The 13,672-nt window shown below is 44.3% G+C and overlaps 1 protein-coding gene across 9 annotated transcripts in view; it reads right to left on the bottom strand.

Annotated features, from left to right (window-relative positions):
• TRAK1 (trafficking kinesin protein 1) overlaps positions 1 to 13,672 on the bottom strand; it is a 230,128-nt gene that overhangs the window by 83,853 nt on the left and 132,603 nt on the right. For 2 of the 9 annotated variants that reach the window (XM_049862212.1, XM_049862213.1), the window contains exon 1: positions 4 to 11,995. The exons of 6 other annotated variants lie outside the window; for them this stretch is intronic. In XM_049862212.1, coding sequence (XP_049718169.1) covers positions 4 to 67 — 64 coding nt within the window. In that variant the 5' untranslated portion in view covers positions 68 to 11,995. Of the gene's footprint in view, positions 1 to 3; positions 11,997 to 13,672 lie in introns of those variants that run through there. One more of the 9 variants, XM_049862207.1, reaches the window with a different exon arrangement.

Here is a 13,672-nt window from a genome sequence, read left to right as displayed (position 1 = left end):
TACCGTCTGAACACTCTTCATAATACCAGTCTAGTTCATAATAATCCGCTTCAATAAATTTCTGCATAGTCAGTATTCCTGCAGAGGAAGGAGCCGACTCCACGGCGCTGTCGACATCAAGTGAGACGCTGCCATGCCTCCCTGCCCTTCCAGAACACTGGGCAGAGGAGCATCCCGAAAAACACCAGAACGGAGCTACGCATTCTTAACGACAGTCTGGAGCCGCAACAGAAAAGGAGCAGCAAAAAGGAAAATGCTAAGGGGGGTTGGGGGGTGGGTAGGAGGAGCAGAGAGAGAGGCGATTTGCAGAGCAATCAGGGACCCTGGCAGCCGTGCTAATAAGGCAGCACTGGACAGCAGCCCTGGATGGGAGTAGCCGGAATTGTCCTATCCAGACGCCTGGAGGGTGACGTCAGGGACACACACCACCACCAGGCGGTCTCACTCGACCCTTGCCTCCAGCTCGCCACTCATCTTTCAATCTAATGGTTTCCATAGAAACTGGCCGTTTCTGGAAAAAAAAAACGATGCAGAGATGGAGGAAATGTCTTCCAAGGATGCTGGGAGCAGGGACTAAGAGGTGCTATGCAGGGGGAAGAGAGGGCAGAGGCAGGCGGGCAGGGGGCTAGGGGCTCACCACCATCATCACCTCCAACACATGAAAGGGCAAACTTATTTGCTAGATTCTGGGTCACTACAGAAAGCAGATCTGCACCTGGAGCAAGCCTCCTTCTTAAAACCTGCAAACCATGACTTCAACCTGACATAAAACATTAAACATCTTTTCTTAAAATGTTTTGACCGCTACATTTTAAGGAAATATAAATTACTTAGAGATGGAGACATTTCCATGTAAAAATAGTACTAATCTCCGCTCCTGCTTTTGCTCAAACTTCCGGAAAAACAGCCCGTAACATACAAACAGGGGAGACAGCCATTATGGAGGGGCTCCTGCAATAAGATACATTATTTCATGGACACTTGCATGTGAAATCCAAGTATAAAACTATGCACCAGATAGGAACAGCCCACCTTTAGGAAGGTGATTGCCTCTGAGGAAGGGGAGAGGGAATAGGGCTTTGAAACTGCCCCTGCAAATGCACCTGTAATGCTTTAGTTCTTAAAAAAAAAAAAAAGAAAAAAGTTAACACTTATTAGTTCTAGGCGGTGGGTATATAAGTGCTCGATGTGTTTGAAACTGTTCACTAAAAAAACAGAAAATGAGGTACTGGATAATTAGACAGATTTTTTAGACGTATTATAGGTAAAACTCCATCCCCTAAATCAGGGTTTCTCAATCTTGGGACTATAGATATTTGGTACCAAATAGTTTTGTGTGGGTTGGGGGGCGGGGGGAAGCTGTTCTGTGTGTTGTAGGATTCTAGCAGCATCCCTGGCCTCTATCCCACTAAATGCCAATAGCACCCCCTTTTCTCTGTCTCCCCCACAGTTCTGACAACCAAAAATACCTCCAGACATTGCCAAATGCCCCCTGAGGGACAAAATCACCCCAGGTGGGAGCTAATGCCCTAAAGCAAAGCTGCTTAGAGAACCTCTCTAGCTGTCATTGGCCTGCTGTAACTATCTGTTAAGGAGCCCTCATGGTGCAGGGGTTAAGCACTCAGCTGCTAACTGCAAGGTCAATGGTTCAAACCCATCAGCCATTCCAAGGGAGAAAGATATGGTGGTCTGATTCCATAAAGATTTACAGCCTTGGAAATCCTGTCCCACAGAGTTGCTATAAGTCGGAATCGGCTCGAGGGCAATGGGTAAAGTATCTGTTGGTGTCAGTGGCCTTGGCTCAATTTTCCTATTCTCTACTCAGAATTATATAATTTGCTAATGAATAGCAATACAAGGTCTCTTTACCTGTACGGGCATGTGTCCCTCCTTCCACAGGGCCCAAGTAGGGATCATTTCCCTTATTCTTCCAAATGGAAGAATATCATGATTCTCAATGAACAAAGACTGAGGGAAAGACAGGGATCCCAGGGCAGTGCTTCCCAAGCTTCGATGTGCCAATGAGTCACTGAGTCACTGGAATCTTGTTAAAATGCACATTCTGATTTTGCAGCTCTGGGGTAAGGTTTGAGATTCTGCATTTCTAACAAGCCCCCACGTGACAGCTTTGAACAGCAAGGCTTTTCTGACAGAGAGAGAGAGAAAGTGTGTGTGTCAGTACGAAACCAAACCCATTGCCGGCGAGTTGATTGCGACTCATAGGGATCCTATTGGAACAGAGTAGAACTGCCTCATAGGGTTTCCAGGGAGTGGCTGGTGGATTGGAGCTTCCAACCTATTGAAACCTGAGCTCTTAATGACTGTGCCACCAGGGCTCCCCATACATATATAGTGTCGCTTTAAGTCAGAATCAACTGGAGGGCAACAGGTTTTTTTTTTTTTATAGTTGTTGTTAGGTGCTGTCGAGCCGATTTTTGACTCACAGTGACCCAGTATGTTACAGAGTAGAATTGCCCCATAGTATTTTCTAGACTGTAATCTTTATGGGAGGAGAGCGTCAGGTCTTTTTCCTACAGGGCCGCTGGGTGGGTTCGAACCACCAACCTTCTGGTTAGCAACCACTGTACCATCAGGGATCATGTGTATACAAAATTTTTACCACTCCCAAAAGGAAATGTAAATTTATTAGAAAATGGAGACATTTTCATTTCGGTGGCAACGGGTTTGATTTTTTGGTTTATTATATACAGTACATACACACACACACATATATATAATATCTTGGATAGAATCTAATATCTATCTCATCCTTCCTTCACTGGTGTCTGTAATGTTGTGTTGTAAGGTTTCAGAGATTGCTTTCTATCCCCTACCTGATCCAGAAGCCTCTCCCCCTCTCTTCACTTTAGGGCCCTGTATGGCTCTCTTCACCTAGCCCTTTTCAGCACAGGGTCTCACAACCAGCTTGTCTTAGCTGCCTAGTGCTGCTGTAACAGAAATACCACAGGTGGGTGGTTTTAAAGAACAGAAATTCATTTTCTCACAGTTCAGGAGACTAGGAGTCCAAATTCAGGGCACTGGCTGTAGGGAAAGGTCCTTTCTTATCTATTTCAGATTCTGGTAGGTAGCTGGCAATCCTTGCAGTTTCTAGGCTTGTAGACTTGTCTACCTCTATGCAGCCCTGGTGCCACAGTGATTAAAGTGATGAACTGCTAACTGAAAGGTCAGCAGTTTGAAATCACCAGCAGCTCTATAGAAGAAAGATGCGGCAGTCTGCTTCTCCACTGGGTAGTTAAGAGTCAGAATCGACTTGAAAGCAGTGGGTTTTTGGTTTTTTTTGTTTTTTTTTTTTTTTTTTACCATCTTCAGATAGTGTCTGTCTTCCCTGTGTCTGCTTGCTTGTCTCAATGTCTGTTCTACTCTTTCTATCACTCGGAAGTGAATAGATTTGGGACATACCCTACACTGATATGGTCTCATTAACACAAAGAAAATCCTGTTTCCAAATAGGATTACATCCACAGGTATAGGAGTCAGGACTCTAACCCATATTTTGGAGGGACACAATTCAACCTATAACACAGCTAGTTCTTGGTCTTGCCAGGTGGCTGACGGAGCCCATCTGGCCCAGGCTTTACACTATGTGTGCAGGTCTGGCCCCTTGTGGAACCCAAGGTTCCTATCCCTTTTGTCACCATCAGATGGCAGAGCTGGAAGAATCCTCCATAATCCTCTCCTTCTGCTTCAGGTCACAGAAGGGGAAAGGGAAGTTAAAAGCTGTGGCCCTAACCACAAGCAGGCAGGGACATCACCTGTGGGACAGAGGAACTGCTGACGTCCGCGATGAAGCTGGGCTAGGGTTCTAGACAGGCTCTCAGAGAAGTTCAGAAAATGGAGGGGGCAAGGGAATGGTGCCATCCCTGGGCACGTCACCCCCAAGGCCCTCCTTATTCCTCTGCACCCCCCTGGCCTCCCTTATTCCTCCAAGGCATCCCCATTTCAACTCCAAATTTTTCCTGGCTGAGGTAGTGATCAGACGCCACCCCTTCCCTCTCCTACTTTAATCCTGCCCCTCACTCTCCCCTATTTCAACCTGGATACACATTTTAAGTTTTCTAGGACATCTGACTATTTAAAGTCAGCAGACAACGGTTTTAATTCCTCCTATAACTACCCTCATTACCTGATCACATCTCACCTCTCCCTTTGCTTCTTTATCACATCTCTCTCTGGCACTGATGGCACCTCTCAACAGCCCCGCAGCAAACCACCCAGCGGCCCCCTGGGGCGTCATTCCTTAGGAGAGGTGAGCAGAGGCTGGTACCCAGGGTTTTGTTTGTTCAAAGTTCCTTAAGGTATTCCTAAAAAGATGATTATAGTCTTCAGAAACAGACAATCCAACAGTTAGCAAGCTCCTCAAAAATCCCCCTGCTCAACAGATTCAATCCAATATGCCTGGGGGTATGGGTCCAATATGCATCAGCAGACTAAAGACTGAATAAAGGAACAGGAAATGCAAACTTCTCCAAGCATCATATGAAAGTCAGACAAAGCTAGAAACCCCTTAAACAAAGGCTTGACACATTTATCTTACAGTGCTATGAATTTTCAAATATTTCATTCATACCCCATCACCATAAACCCTAACTACCCCGTTATTGTGGATCTGATTCTGACTTATGGCAACCCATGTGTTGCGGAGTAGAACTGCTCCACAGGGTTTTCTTGGCCGTAATCTTTATGGAAGCAGATCACCAGGCCTTTTTCTGAGGTGCGCTCGAACTGCCAACCTTTAGGTTAGTGGAAGAGCACAAACCATTTGTACACCCAGGAACCTCGTAACAATAAAAACAATAAATAATGGCTAGATGAACAAATGAATGTATGGACAGATGGATGACTGAATGGCAGGCAGTGTAATTTAGTAGTTATGAGCATGGGCTGTTGGAGTCAGGCTGCCTGAGGTTCAGTCCCCGCTCCTCATTCACCATCCCTATGACCTTCTTAAACACATCCGTCTCCTCACCTGCTAAATGGGGGTAACTACAACATTTGTCCCATAGATGAGACAAGGCTTACATTAATAAATACACAGCAGAGCATGGTGCCTGGACCATGCCAAGGGCTCTGCTATGTCCGTTTGCAATAAACCTTAGTTGCTACCATCTTCATCACTCCAATTTTTTTTAAAAAAGGAAATAAGCCAATATGAGCAATTAAAAGGAGAATACAATTTTCTAAGCTATAATTAGGGAAATGAGGTAGAAACGCCATTTATAAGCTCTTCCCAGCATAATTAATTCTGAAGGCATTGAGTCCACAGTAATGAGCAAAATAACAGGCTGCATGGGGGGAGGTGGGAAAAGGACCATTTCTAAACAGTAATGCATTACTGAACACAAACTGACATCACAAGACCAAAGGCTGCACAGATCCAATGTACTATTTAAGAAACCAGGAAAGAAAGAAAACAGATTTTATAAATAAGTACAAAGGAAACATCACTTATTCGTGAACTTTATGAACTTCGAGCAGTTCTGAATGGACTCCCATGTCAGAGGCTCAGGAGGATGAAGTAATTTGCCCACCAAACCAAAAAAACCAAACCCACTGCCACTGAGTCGATTCCAAATCATAGCGACCCTATAGGACAGAGGAGAACTGCCCGATAGAGTTTCCAAGGAGAGCCTGGTGGATTTGAACTGCCAGCCTCTTGGTTAGCAGCCGTAGCACTTAACCACTACGCCACCTGGGTTTCCAAATTTGCCCACAGCTCTGCTAAAATGGTTCCAAGATTAAAATTCAGGCTCATGTGGCTTCGAATCCACACTCTTTCCTCCATACCCATAGTTCTTGGCCCCTTCTTCTCTCTCCCAACATTCCTCAGGGGTACAGCCATGGGGCTGCGGAGGGACGGGTCCCAGGAGCAGCCTCAGAGAAGCCTCAATGCCACCTGTTCAGTCACCTCTCAGTCACCTTCATCTTCAACCACCACCACTTATGAAGTGCTGGCTGCACACCAGGAACTCGGTACTTGATAACTCACTTAACCCTCAGACACCTGCCATCTAATTATTCCTCACTGTGCAGATGAAGATGGGGGATCATAGTTGAAGCTCCTTGCCCAGAGTTGCTCAGCTAATAATAATACTAGGCCAAAGCCTTTTGCACTATGTCAGCAAGTGATTGATAAAACATTCCAAGATTATTTACAAATGAAAATTGGAAGAAAAGAGAGAGAGAAGGGGTACAATGAAAGAAGATAAAAGCTCAAGAAGGCATCTCACAGAGAGAACAGGATGAAAAGTTGTCCTTCAGAACAAAATAAGAAATGATCAGGAAAGTAAAAGATAAATTAAGAGTATCAATGTGACTTCATGATCTTAAAAAGAAATATTATTTCCAGCTCTGTTAAGAAAGCTCCCCAACAAGGACACCATTCTACCCACTACTAGCACTCTGGTGTCCAGATTTGGGTTAAAAGTTACCAGGGCTCCTTGGAGGGCAACTGATGTCTTGTCCTATAACACCTTGTGAGAAAGCAAAGATGCTTCCAAGAGGTCTGGGGTAGAATTGATAAGGTGTTGGAGCTAGGTTAAAGAGACAACCACAGGCCAACCAGTGCAAATCCGAACATCAAAAAGAGAACACAGTAATAGTTAAAGGAAACAAGGTGAGTCTGTACAGGCCATGAATCCACAATGAATATCAAAAGGAAAAGGGCAATCAAGTGAATGACAAGGCAGCTAGCACACAAAGGGGAAGGAGAATAGAATAGGAGGTTATTTTTAATCCATTTTAAGAAGTAGGGGAGGGTGAGAGTGTCTGAATATTCTGTTTCTGCTACTAATGCCTTTCATATGGCATTGCATGACTATTTCTCTACGTAGGGTGGTTATGAATAAGCCAACCGGATATGAAATGAGGAGGCAGGTACCAAGACAGAAAGGCCTGATGCTGGGGTCACCAACCACACTCAGGAAGGAGAAGGACCTGACCTTGTACTATAAGATGAAGGACTAGCCAGGAGGCTCCAGAGGAGAGCTGACTGCATCCATCAGGGAGATAGAGGCTCGATATGACCCTGCTAATTATAACACTAAGATGCTAATAAACCTCATCTGCATTTTCAAACATGCTAATGTAGCAGGTGAATGTGCAATTAGGATGAGATGACAGGTATGTCACTGTGCCCAAATGTAAAGAATTCATCACCTTGGGGAAAGACACCAGGTTATGAGAAGCAAAAGCCAATGAGACAAGTATGGACTTGAAAAGTCCTTCAGACTTGGCAAGTCAAGTTCAGTTATTTCCGAAAGAGAGAGATAAAATATATTCAAATGAGAATAAAAAGAAAGAGAATTACACAAAAAGGGAATGTCCAATAAAGGTGACTTGGGTTACAATCATCTTTGGTGGTAAAGCCAGGTCTCAGGTCCCAACCGGAATCAATCTGTTGATAACCTATAGCCTTCGCTACTCTGAGGTAGTATTTTCTTCTATGTCTCTTAAGATTACAAACCTGTCATCACTGAGTCGATTCCGACTCATAGGGACCCTACAGGACAGAGCAGAACTGCCCCATAGGGTTTCCAAGGCTGTAAATCTTTAGGGAAGCAGACTGCCACTTCTTTCCCCCTCAGAGTGGCTGGTGGGTTTGAACTGCTGACCTTTTGGTCAGCAGCCAGAGGGTTAATCACTGTGCCACCAGCGCGCCTGTTAAGATTACTAGGACCCTGGTAAAATATAAAATAAGCTCACAAATCATAAAGAAATGAATCAAAGACATAGTACCAATGCTTAAGTTTAAGTATCAAACGTTTGGCTGTCACTCTTGTTAAGACATACATGTCTCCTTTTGCAAGCACTAAAGAGAATCTGATAGATTTGGTCTGTGCAATGTTAAGGAGAATCTAATTAAAAATAGTTTTAATCAGATGTAAATGTTTTAAAGAACTTATAAAAATTTCTAAGTTTCTAATTACTAGTTGTATGGGTACCTAAATATCTAACATTACTATTTAATACATTTCAGAGATGAATCAACACTAACAATTGAGAACTTAAGTACAAATGATGCAACTATGAGTTTGCCCCAAAGTGTCTCAGGCATTTCAGATCTTGCCACATGCCACCATCCTCCATGCCCCACAGGTGATCAGCACATGCCATGCCCAGGCCCTAGTACCACAGTCTGAAAGGCTGGAAAGTAGGTTGGGATTCCGATGCGCCCCCCTTCCTCCTGCTGGGAAGCAGAACCACTCAGGGGACCTACCCTCTGGAACATGCACCTAGTTCCCAGAGCTCTCCTCTCTTCAGAAAGTATGGTCAGCTTTCTACCGGCAGTCAGGTACCTGGGCAGCCAGGAGGCCCAAGACAGAAGTGGGGAAGGCCCCCAAACCAAATCAAATCAGTGCTGTCAGTTGAGTCCAGCTCACGGTGCCCCTATGTAACAGAGTAGAACTGCTCCATAGGGTGTTCTTGGCTCTAACCTTTATGGAGAGAGAACTGGTGGTGTAATGGTTAGGGGCTTGGCTGCTAACCAAAAGGTTGGCAGCTTGAACCTACCCAGCAGCTCTTCAGGGAAAAAAAGACTGGCAATCTGCTCCTGTAAAGATCACAGTCTAGGGAGCTCTATGGGGCAGCTCTACTCTGCCACATGAGGTCGTTATGAATTAGAATCGACGGTACAGAACAACAACATCTTTTCGGAAGCAGACTGCCAGGCCTTTCCTCTGTGGTGATGTCAGGTGGGTTTGAACTGCTAACCTTAAGGTTAATAACCCCCCAAAAAACAAACCCAGTGGTGTTGAGTCGATTCCGACTCAAAGCGACCCTATAGGACAGAGTAGAACTGCCCCACAGAGATTCCAGGGAGTGCCTGGTGGAGTCAAACTGCAGTCCCTTTGGTTAGCAGCGGTAGCTCTTAACCACCACGCCACCAGGGTTTCCTTAAGGCTAATAAAAAATAGTCAAGCGTAAACCATTTGGCCACCCAGGGACTGCGGAAGGCCCAGAAGAGGCCTTATAGCCTTCTGCTCTTAAGGCCGCTGGTGGGACTTGTGTAAAATACGGGCTTACAAGCTTGCCATCCCTCCACTTGCTGCAAAAAATTAACTGAACAGGATGCTTCTGCAGAATTCTCTTTCTGATCTTTATTTTTTAAAACATCGCCGCTGCCAGTCATGGGCACCCACAGCAGAAGGCAGGCTGCTACCGAACAGCTTGCTGTCACCAATCCCCCCTCCCAAACCATTTCCACCTCATTTGAGGCACCGGAGAAGTAGGCACCCATCCCACCTCCAAAGGCGGGAGCAGGGGGGAGAACAAAGCTTGGCTTTTATTGAATACAAGCAAAAGGAGATGGCATTCAGCAGAGCGCTGCAGAGCCAAAGGGCACCCCAGCCTCAATGCAGTTCTCATTAAAATCAACCGCAGATCCCAGGAAGGATAGAAAGAAAGAGGCCGTCTGTGTTGGGGCATCAGCATACAGCTTGCACAGTTCTGAGTTTGCTGCCTGGGCCTCTCACTTCTGGGACTAATGGGTCACGTAGCTGATGCTTCTAAACACAAATAAGCCGGAAGCTCAAACGCCCCCTATTCCGCCCCTGCTTGCCCTTGGCTGAACCAAAGCGGCCTGGGCCCATCACCAGGGAGAAGCGGACGGGTATTGAGCTGATCTGTCCTGTCAAGTTCCCGTCTGTGTCTGTTCCAGCTTTGTTTTAGACATGCTGAATTAACATGAAAAAGAAAATGATCAATCTGTACAGAATCGCTTGCCAAGCATTTTTTATTCTCAAAAAAAAAAAAACCCAAAAAACCAAAAAAACACTCAATGTTGGAATCTGGCTTGATCAGGAAAAACGGAAGTTGGGGACCGTGCTACATGGAAGGTGACAAAGTAAGTCTGGGGACCATGGAGTGGATCTGCCCACTGGAACGAGTGCCTGGGTGCCCTGTTCAACAGACATCCCGGCATGAGGCTGCTTCTGACCCCTCCCCAAGACGCTGACCTTGCCGAGGCCTGGAGGCACCATCAATCCATCTCAGCACCCAGCGTCCAGGCACACCTGGGTGGAGGTCCCATGACTGGCCATGGCTCACTGTGGGAAGGGACTATGCAGCCAGGCCTTCTCTGCTTCCATTTTTGATTCTGCAAATATTTGTATTAGCTCGGAGTGGTGAAAAAAGGGCCTGAGGGAGGTCAGCTCAAGTGAGAAGAAGATACAGTTCCAGGGTTGGCTCACCTGTAAATAAAATGGCCCCAGGTCTTGGGAATGGCATAAGGGACATTCCCAGTGCCTGGGTATTTACATGAGAGAAATTCGATCGCTAACCCAAAGGTCGGTGGTTCGAACACACCAGCCGTTTCGTGGGACAAAGACGTGGCAGTCCGTTTCCATAAAGATTTACAGCCTTGGAAACCCTATGGGGCAGTTCTCCTCTGTCCTACAGGGTTGCTATGAGTTGGAATCCACTCCACAGCAATGGGATTTATATATACGGGAGTCTCTAAGTGGCACCAACAGTGAAGTGCTTGAGTACTAGCTGAATGGTTAGTGGTTTGAACACACCCAGAGGCACCTTGGAAACCCTGGTGGCGTAGTGGTTAAGTGCTACGGCTGCTAACCAAAGGGTCGGCAGTTTGAATCTGCCAGGCGCTCCTTGGAAACTCTATGGGGTAGTTCTACTTTGTCCTATAGGGTCGCTATGAGTCGGAATCGACTCGATGGCACTGGGTTCAGTTTTTGGTTTAGAGGCACCTTGGAAGAAGGGCCTGGTGATTTACTTCCAAAAGGTCACAGCCTTGAAAACCCTATGGGGCAGTTCTACTCTGCAAACATGGGGTCACCATGAGTTGGAATCATCTTGATTGCAACTACCAACAATTCATATATACATTACGATGTATACATTTTGGTATTATTTTTGTTAGGAAACGATAATGAAAAGCTTTCATTGGCAATTAGATCCCTTTTTCATTCCCAGCAAACCTCCACCCCACCCTGTAATTTATCTTTCCTTCCTTTACTCTAAGCCTGCTTCCGCCTATGTGAGAACAGACTGTTTGTCGTCTCACAAAGCACCTTTCCAATAAACAAACAAGCACGTAACCTGCGCTTTCTCTTAGGTCACCACCTCATAAAACTACTGATTAGCCTCCTCTCACAGAAGGTCACCATCACTGTGTTATTCACCTGTTTAATTGGTACAGGATAAGTGCCTATTTTGAAGCCTGTAATTTTGTTTGGCTTTGGATTTTGGCCAAGATGAAGGCAATCTTTGGAAGGTGGCAAAAAACAAAATGACTTTTCTATTCCAAGCATGGGTTTTTATTTTGTTTTTACAAAACAAAGGTAAGGAAGGAGAAAAACTTCTCTCTTAATCTCAAAATACTACCTTTGCATTTTATCTTACCCTTTCAGGAAGTATTTGTCAAGCACCTATCTAATGTAAGGCACTGGGCTGAAGGTTGTAGGTCCCATTCAACTATCAACCAGACATGAGCTGTCCTCATGGGATTTATGAGATGAATATGGAAATTATTTTTCAACAATTTGTAAGTCTTAGAATTTAAGTCTTGCACATATCTAAATCTTAATGAGAAAATTCCTAGGTAATTTAAAACATGCTTAGAGAGTTAGATGAATATTCCGATGAGAATTCTTTAAAATTTTCCCTAGAATTGTCACCTATATGCAATTTCATTTGAGAGTGCTTTCATTTGGAAAAACAAAAAAAAGAATATCATCCATAAGTATTGTGTCTTTAAAAAATCACCTATATGAGACCAAAACGGTCAACAATTACTTTAAAACAAAGATGAGAATGTGATGGGGCAGGGACAGTAGATTAATGAAAACAGAACCACCAGAACAGAAATAATGAGAATATTTATGCACTGTGCAGGGTATAACCAATGTCACTGGACAACTTGTGCAGAAGTTGAATGGGAACCTTAACTGCTATATAAAACTCTCACTGAAAACACAACAAAATACTGTTAAAAAAAGCAAACACTCAACATTGCAATTTTTAAAAACCCAAAATTAAACTCCAAAGTTCCTTAGTTCCTATTACACAATACAGAAAAATTCAAATGAAGAAAGAAGATAAATTAAAAGATTGCCAAGAAAATAAAAAACAAAAACTTTGGCAAGACAGTGAAAGCTCTCAAGGATACATTCCTGAGAATCATAGAATGTTCTATAATGCTGATTAATTTCCAGGTAATAAAACTGAGCCCCAGAGCAGTTATAAGCGATTTGCCCAAGGTCACATCCAGCTGATAAACGATGGAGATATGGGCCTACAACATGGGACTCCTGGGTGTCCGGCCAATTTTTTTTCCCTCAGAACATCTCAAGAGCCCTGGGGGCACAGTGGTTAAGCTCTAAGCTGCTAACTGAAAGGTCGGTGGTTCCAACCCACCCAGCAGCTCCATGGGAGAAAGACCTGGCGATCTGCTCCTGTAAAGATAAAAAAAAAAAAAAAATCCATTGCCTTTGAGTCAATTCTGACTCATAATGACCCTATAGGACAGAGTAGAACTTCCTCACAGGGTTTCCAAGGCTGTAAATCTTTATGCAAGCAGACAGCCACATCTTTCTCTTGACATCTTAGGAAACCTTATGGCGCAGTTCTACTCTGTCCTATAAAGTCGCTATGAGTCAAAGTCATCTCAATGGCACCTAACAACAAGAACATCTCAGAAGAAAATCTTCCCATAAAGAAAAGTTAGTCAAACCCCGAAGAGACATCATCTGCCCATGAGGATTAACTGCATCTCTCAATTCTCGTTAAACTTTGACAGAAAACATGCATACTATTCTTTTCCATGAAGCTGTCCTGGGTAAAAAGTTTAAGAAGCTGGTCCCTAGATAATAATTTGAATGCCATACTTGGATAAACGTTAGTCATCTCATTTATGGCAATAACCTCGGTTATTATTTTCTAAACATTAACTAATGGATAGCAAACTATACAGACTAAGAAAAAAGTGGCACACCCTGCCTCAGGTATCTCATAAGAAAATATTTATGATGTGTTCAGGAGTCCCTGGGTGGCACAAACGGTAAAGTCCTCAGCTACTAACTGAAGGGCTGACAGTTCAAATCTACCCACAGGCATCTTGGAATAAAGGCCTGATGATCTACTTCCAAAAAATCATAGCTACTGAAAACCCTGTGGAGCACAGTTCTACTCTGCACATATATGCGGTCACCACGTCTTGGAATCAACTCAATGGCACCTGGTTTGGGGTTTTTTGGTATAACGTCTTCAGACTTCTTAAAGACCAAATTTGGTGTTTTCAGGCAAACTGCTTCTAAGTTCACATGGCCTGATATCTAGAAGTAAAGGGATCTGGTTAAAGATGGGATGATCACAAACTGAGGCTCAGAGGAAGTGAATGCTGTATATTTTAAGTACCTTGAAAGCACCTAGGGCTTTCCTACACCAGAGAAGTTGTAGATTTGAATAAGGAAAGGTTTGGGATACATTTGAGGATATCAAACTTGGAAAGGCATGGGCATGGGCCTGGGCCTGGGCCTGGTCCAGCTGGGCTGGGATTCTGGCTCTCACCCTCTTTGTGTGACCTTGGACAAGCCATGGAGTAACCCTCTGAACTTAGGCTTCTTCATTTTTTTTTTTTTTTCTCCTCATTTTTAAAATGGGGTAAGAATAGTCTCTACCACCTAGGGCTACTGGG

The sequence above is a fragment of the Elephas maximus genome, chromosome 20, assembly GCF_024166365.1.
Source record: "Elephas maximus indicus isolate mEleMax1 chromosome 20, mEleMax1 primary haplotype, whole genome shotgun sequence".
Classification (NCBI taxonomy): domain Eukaryota; kingdom Metazoa; phylum Chordata; class Mammalia; order Proboscidea; family Elephantidae; genus Elephas; species Elephas maximus.
This window is presented reverse-complemented; position numbering and strand designations above follow the sequence as displayed.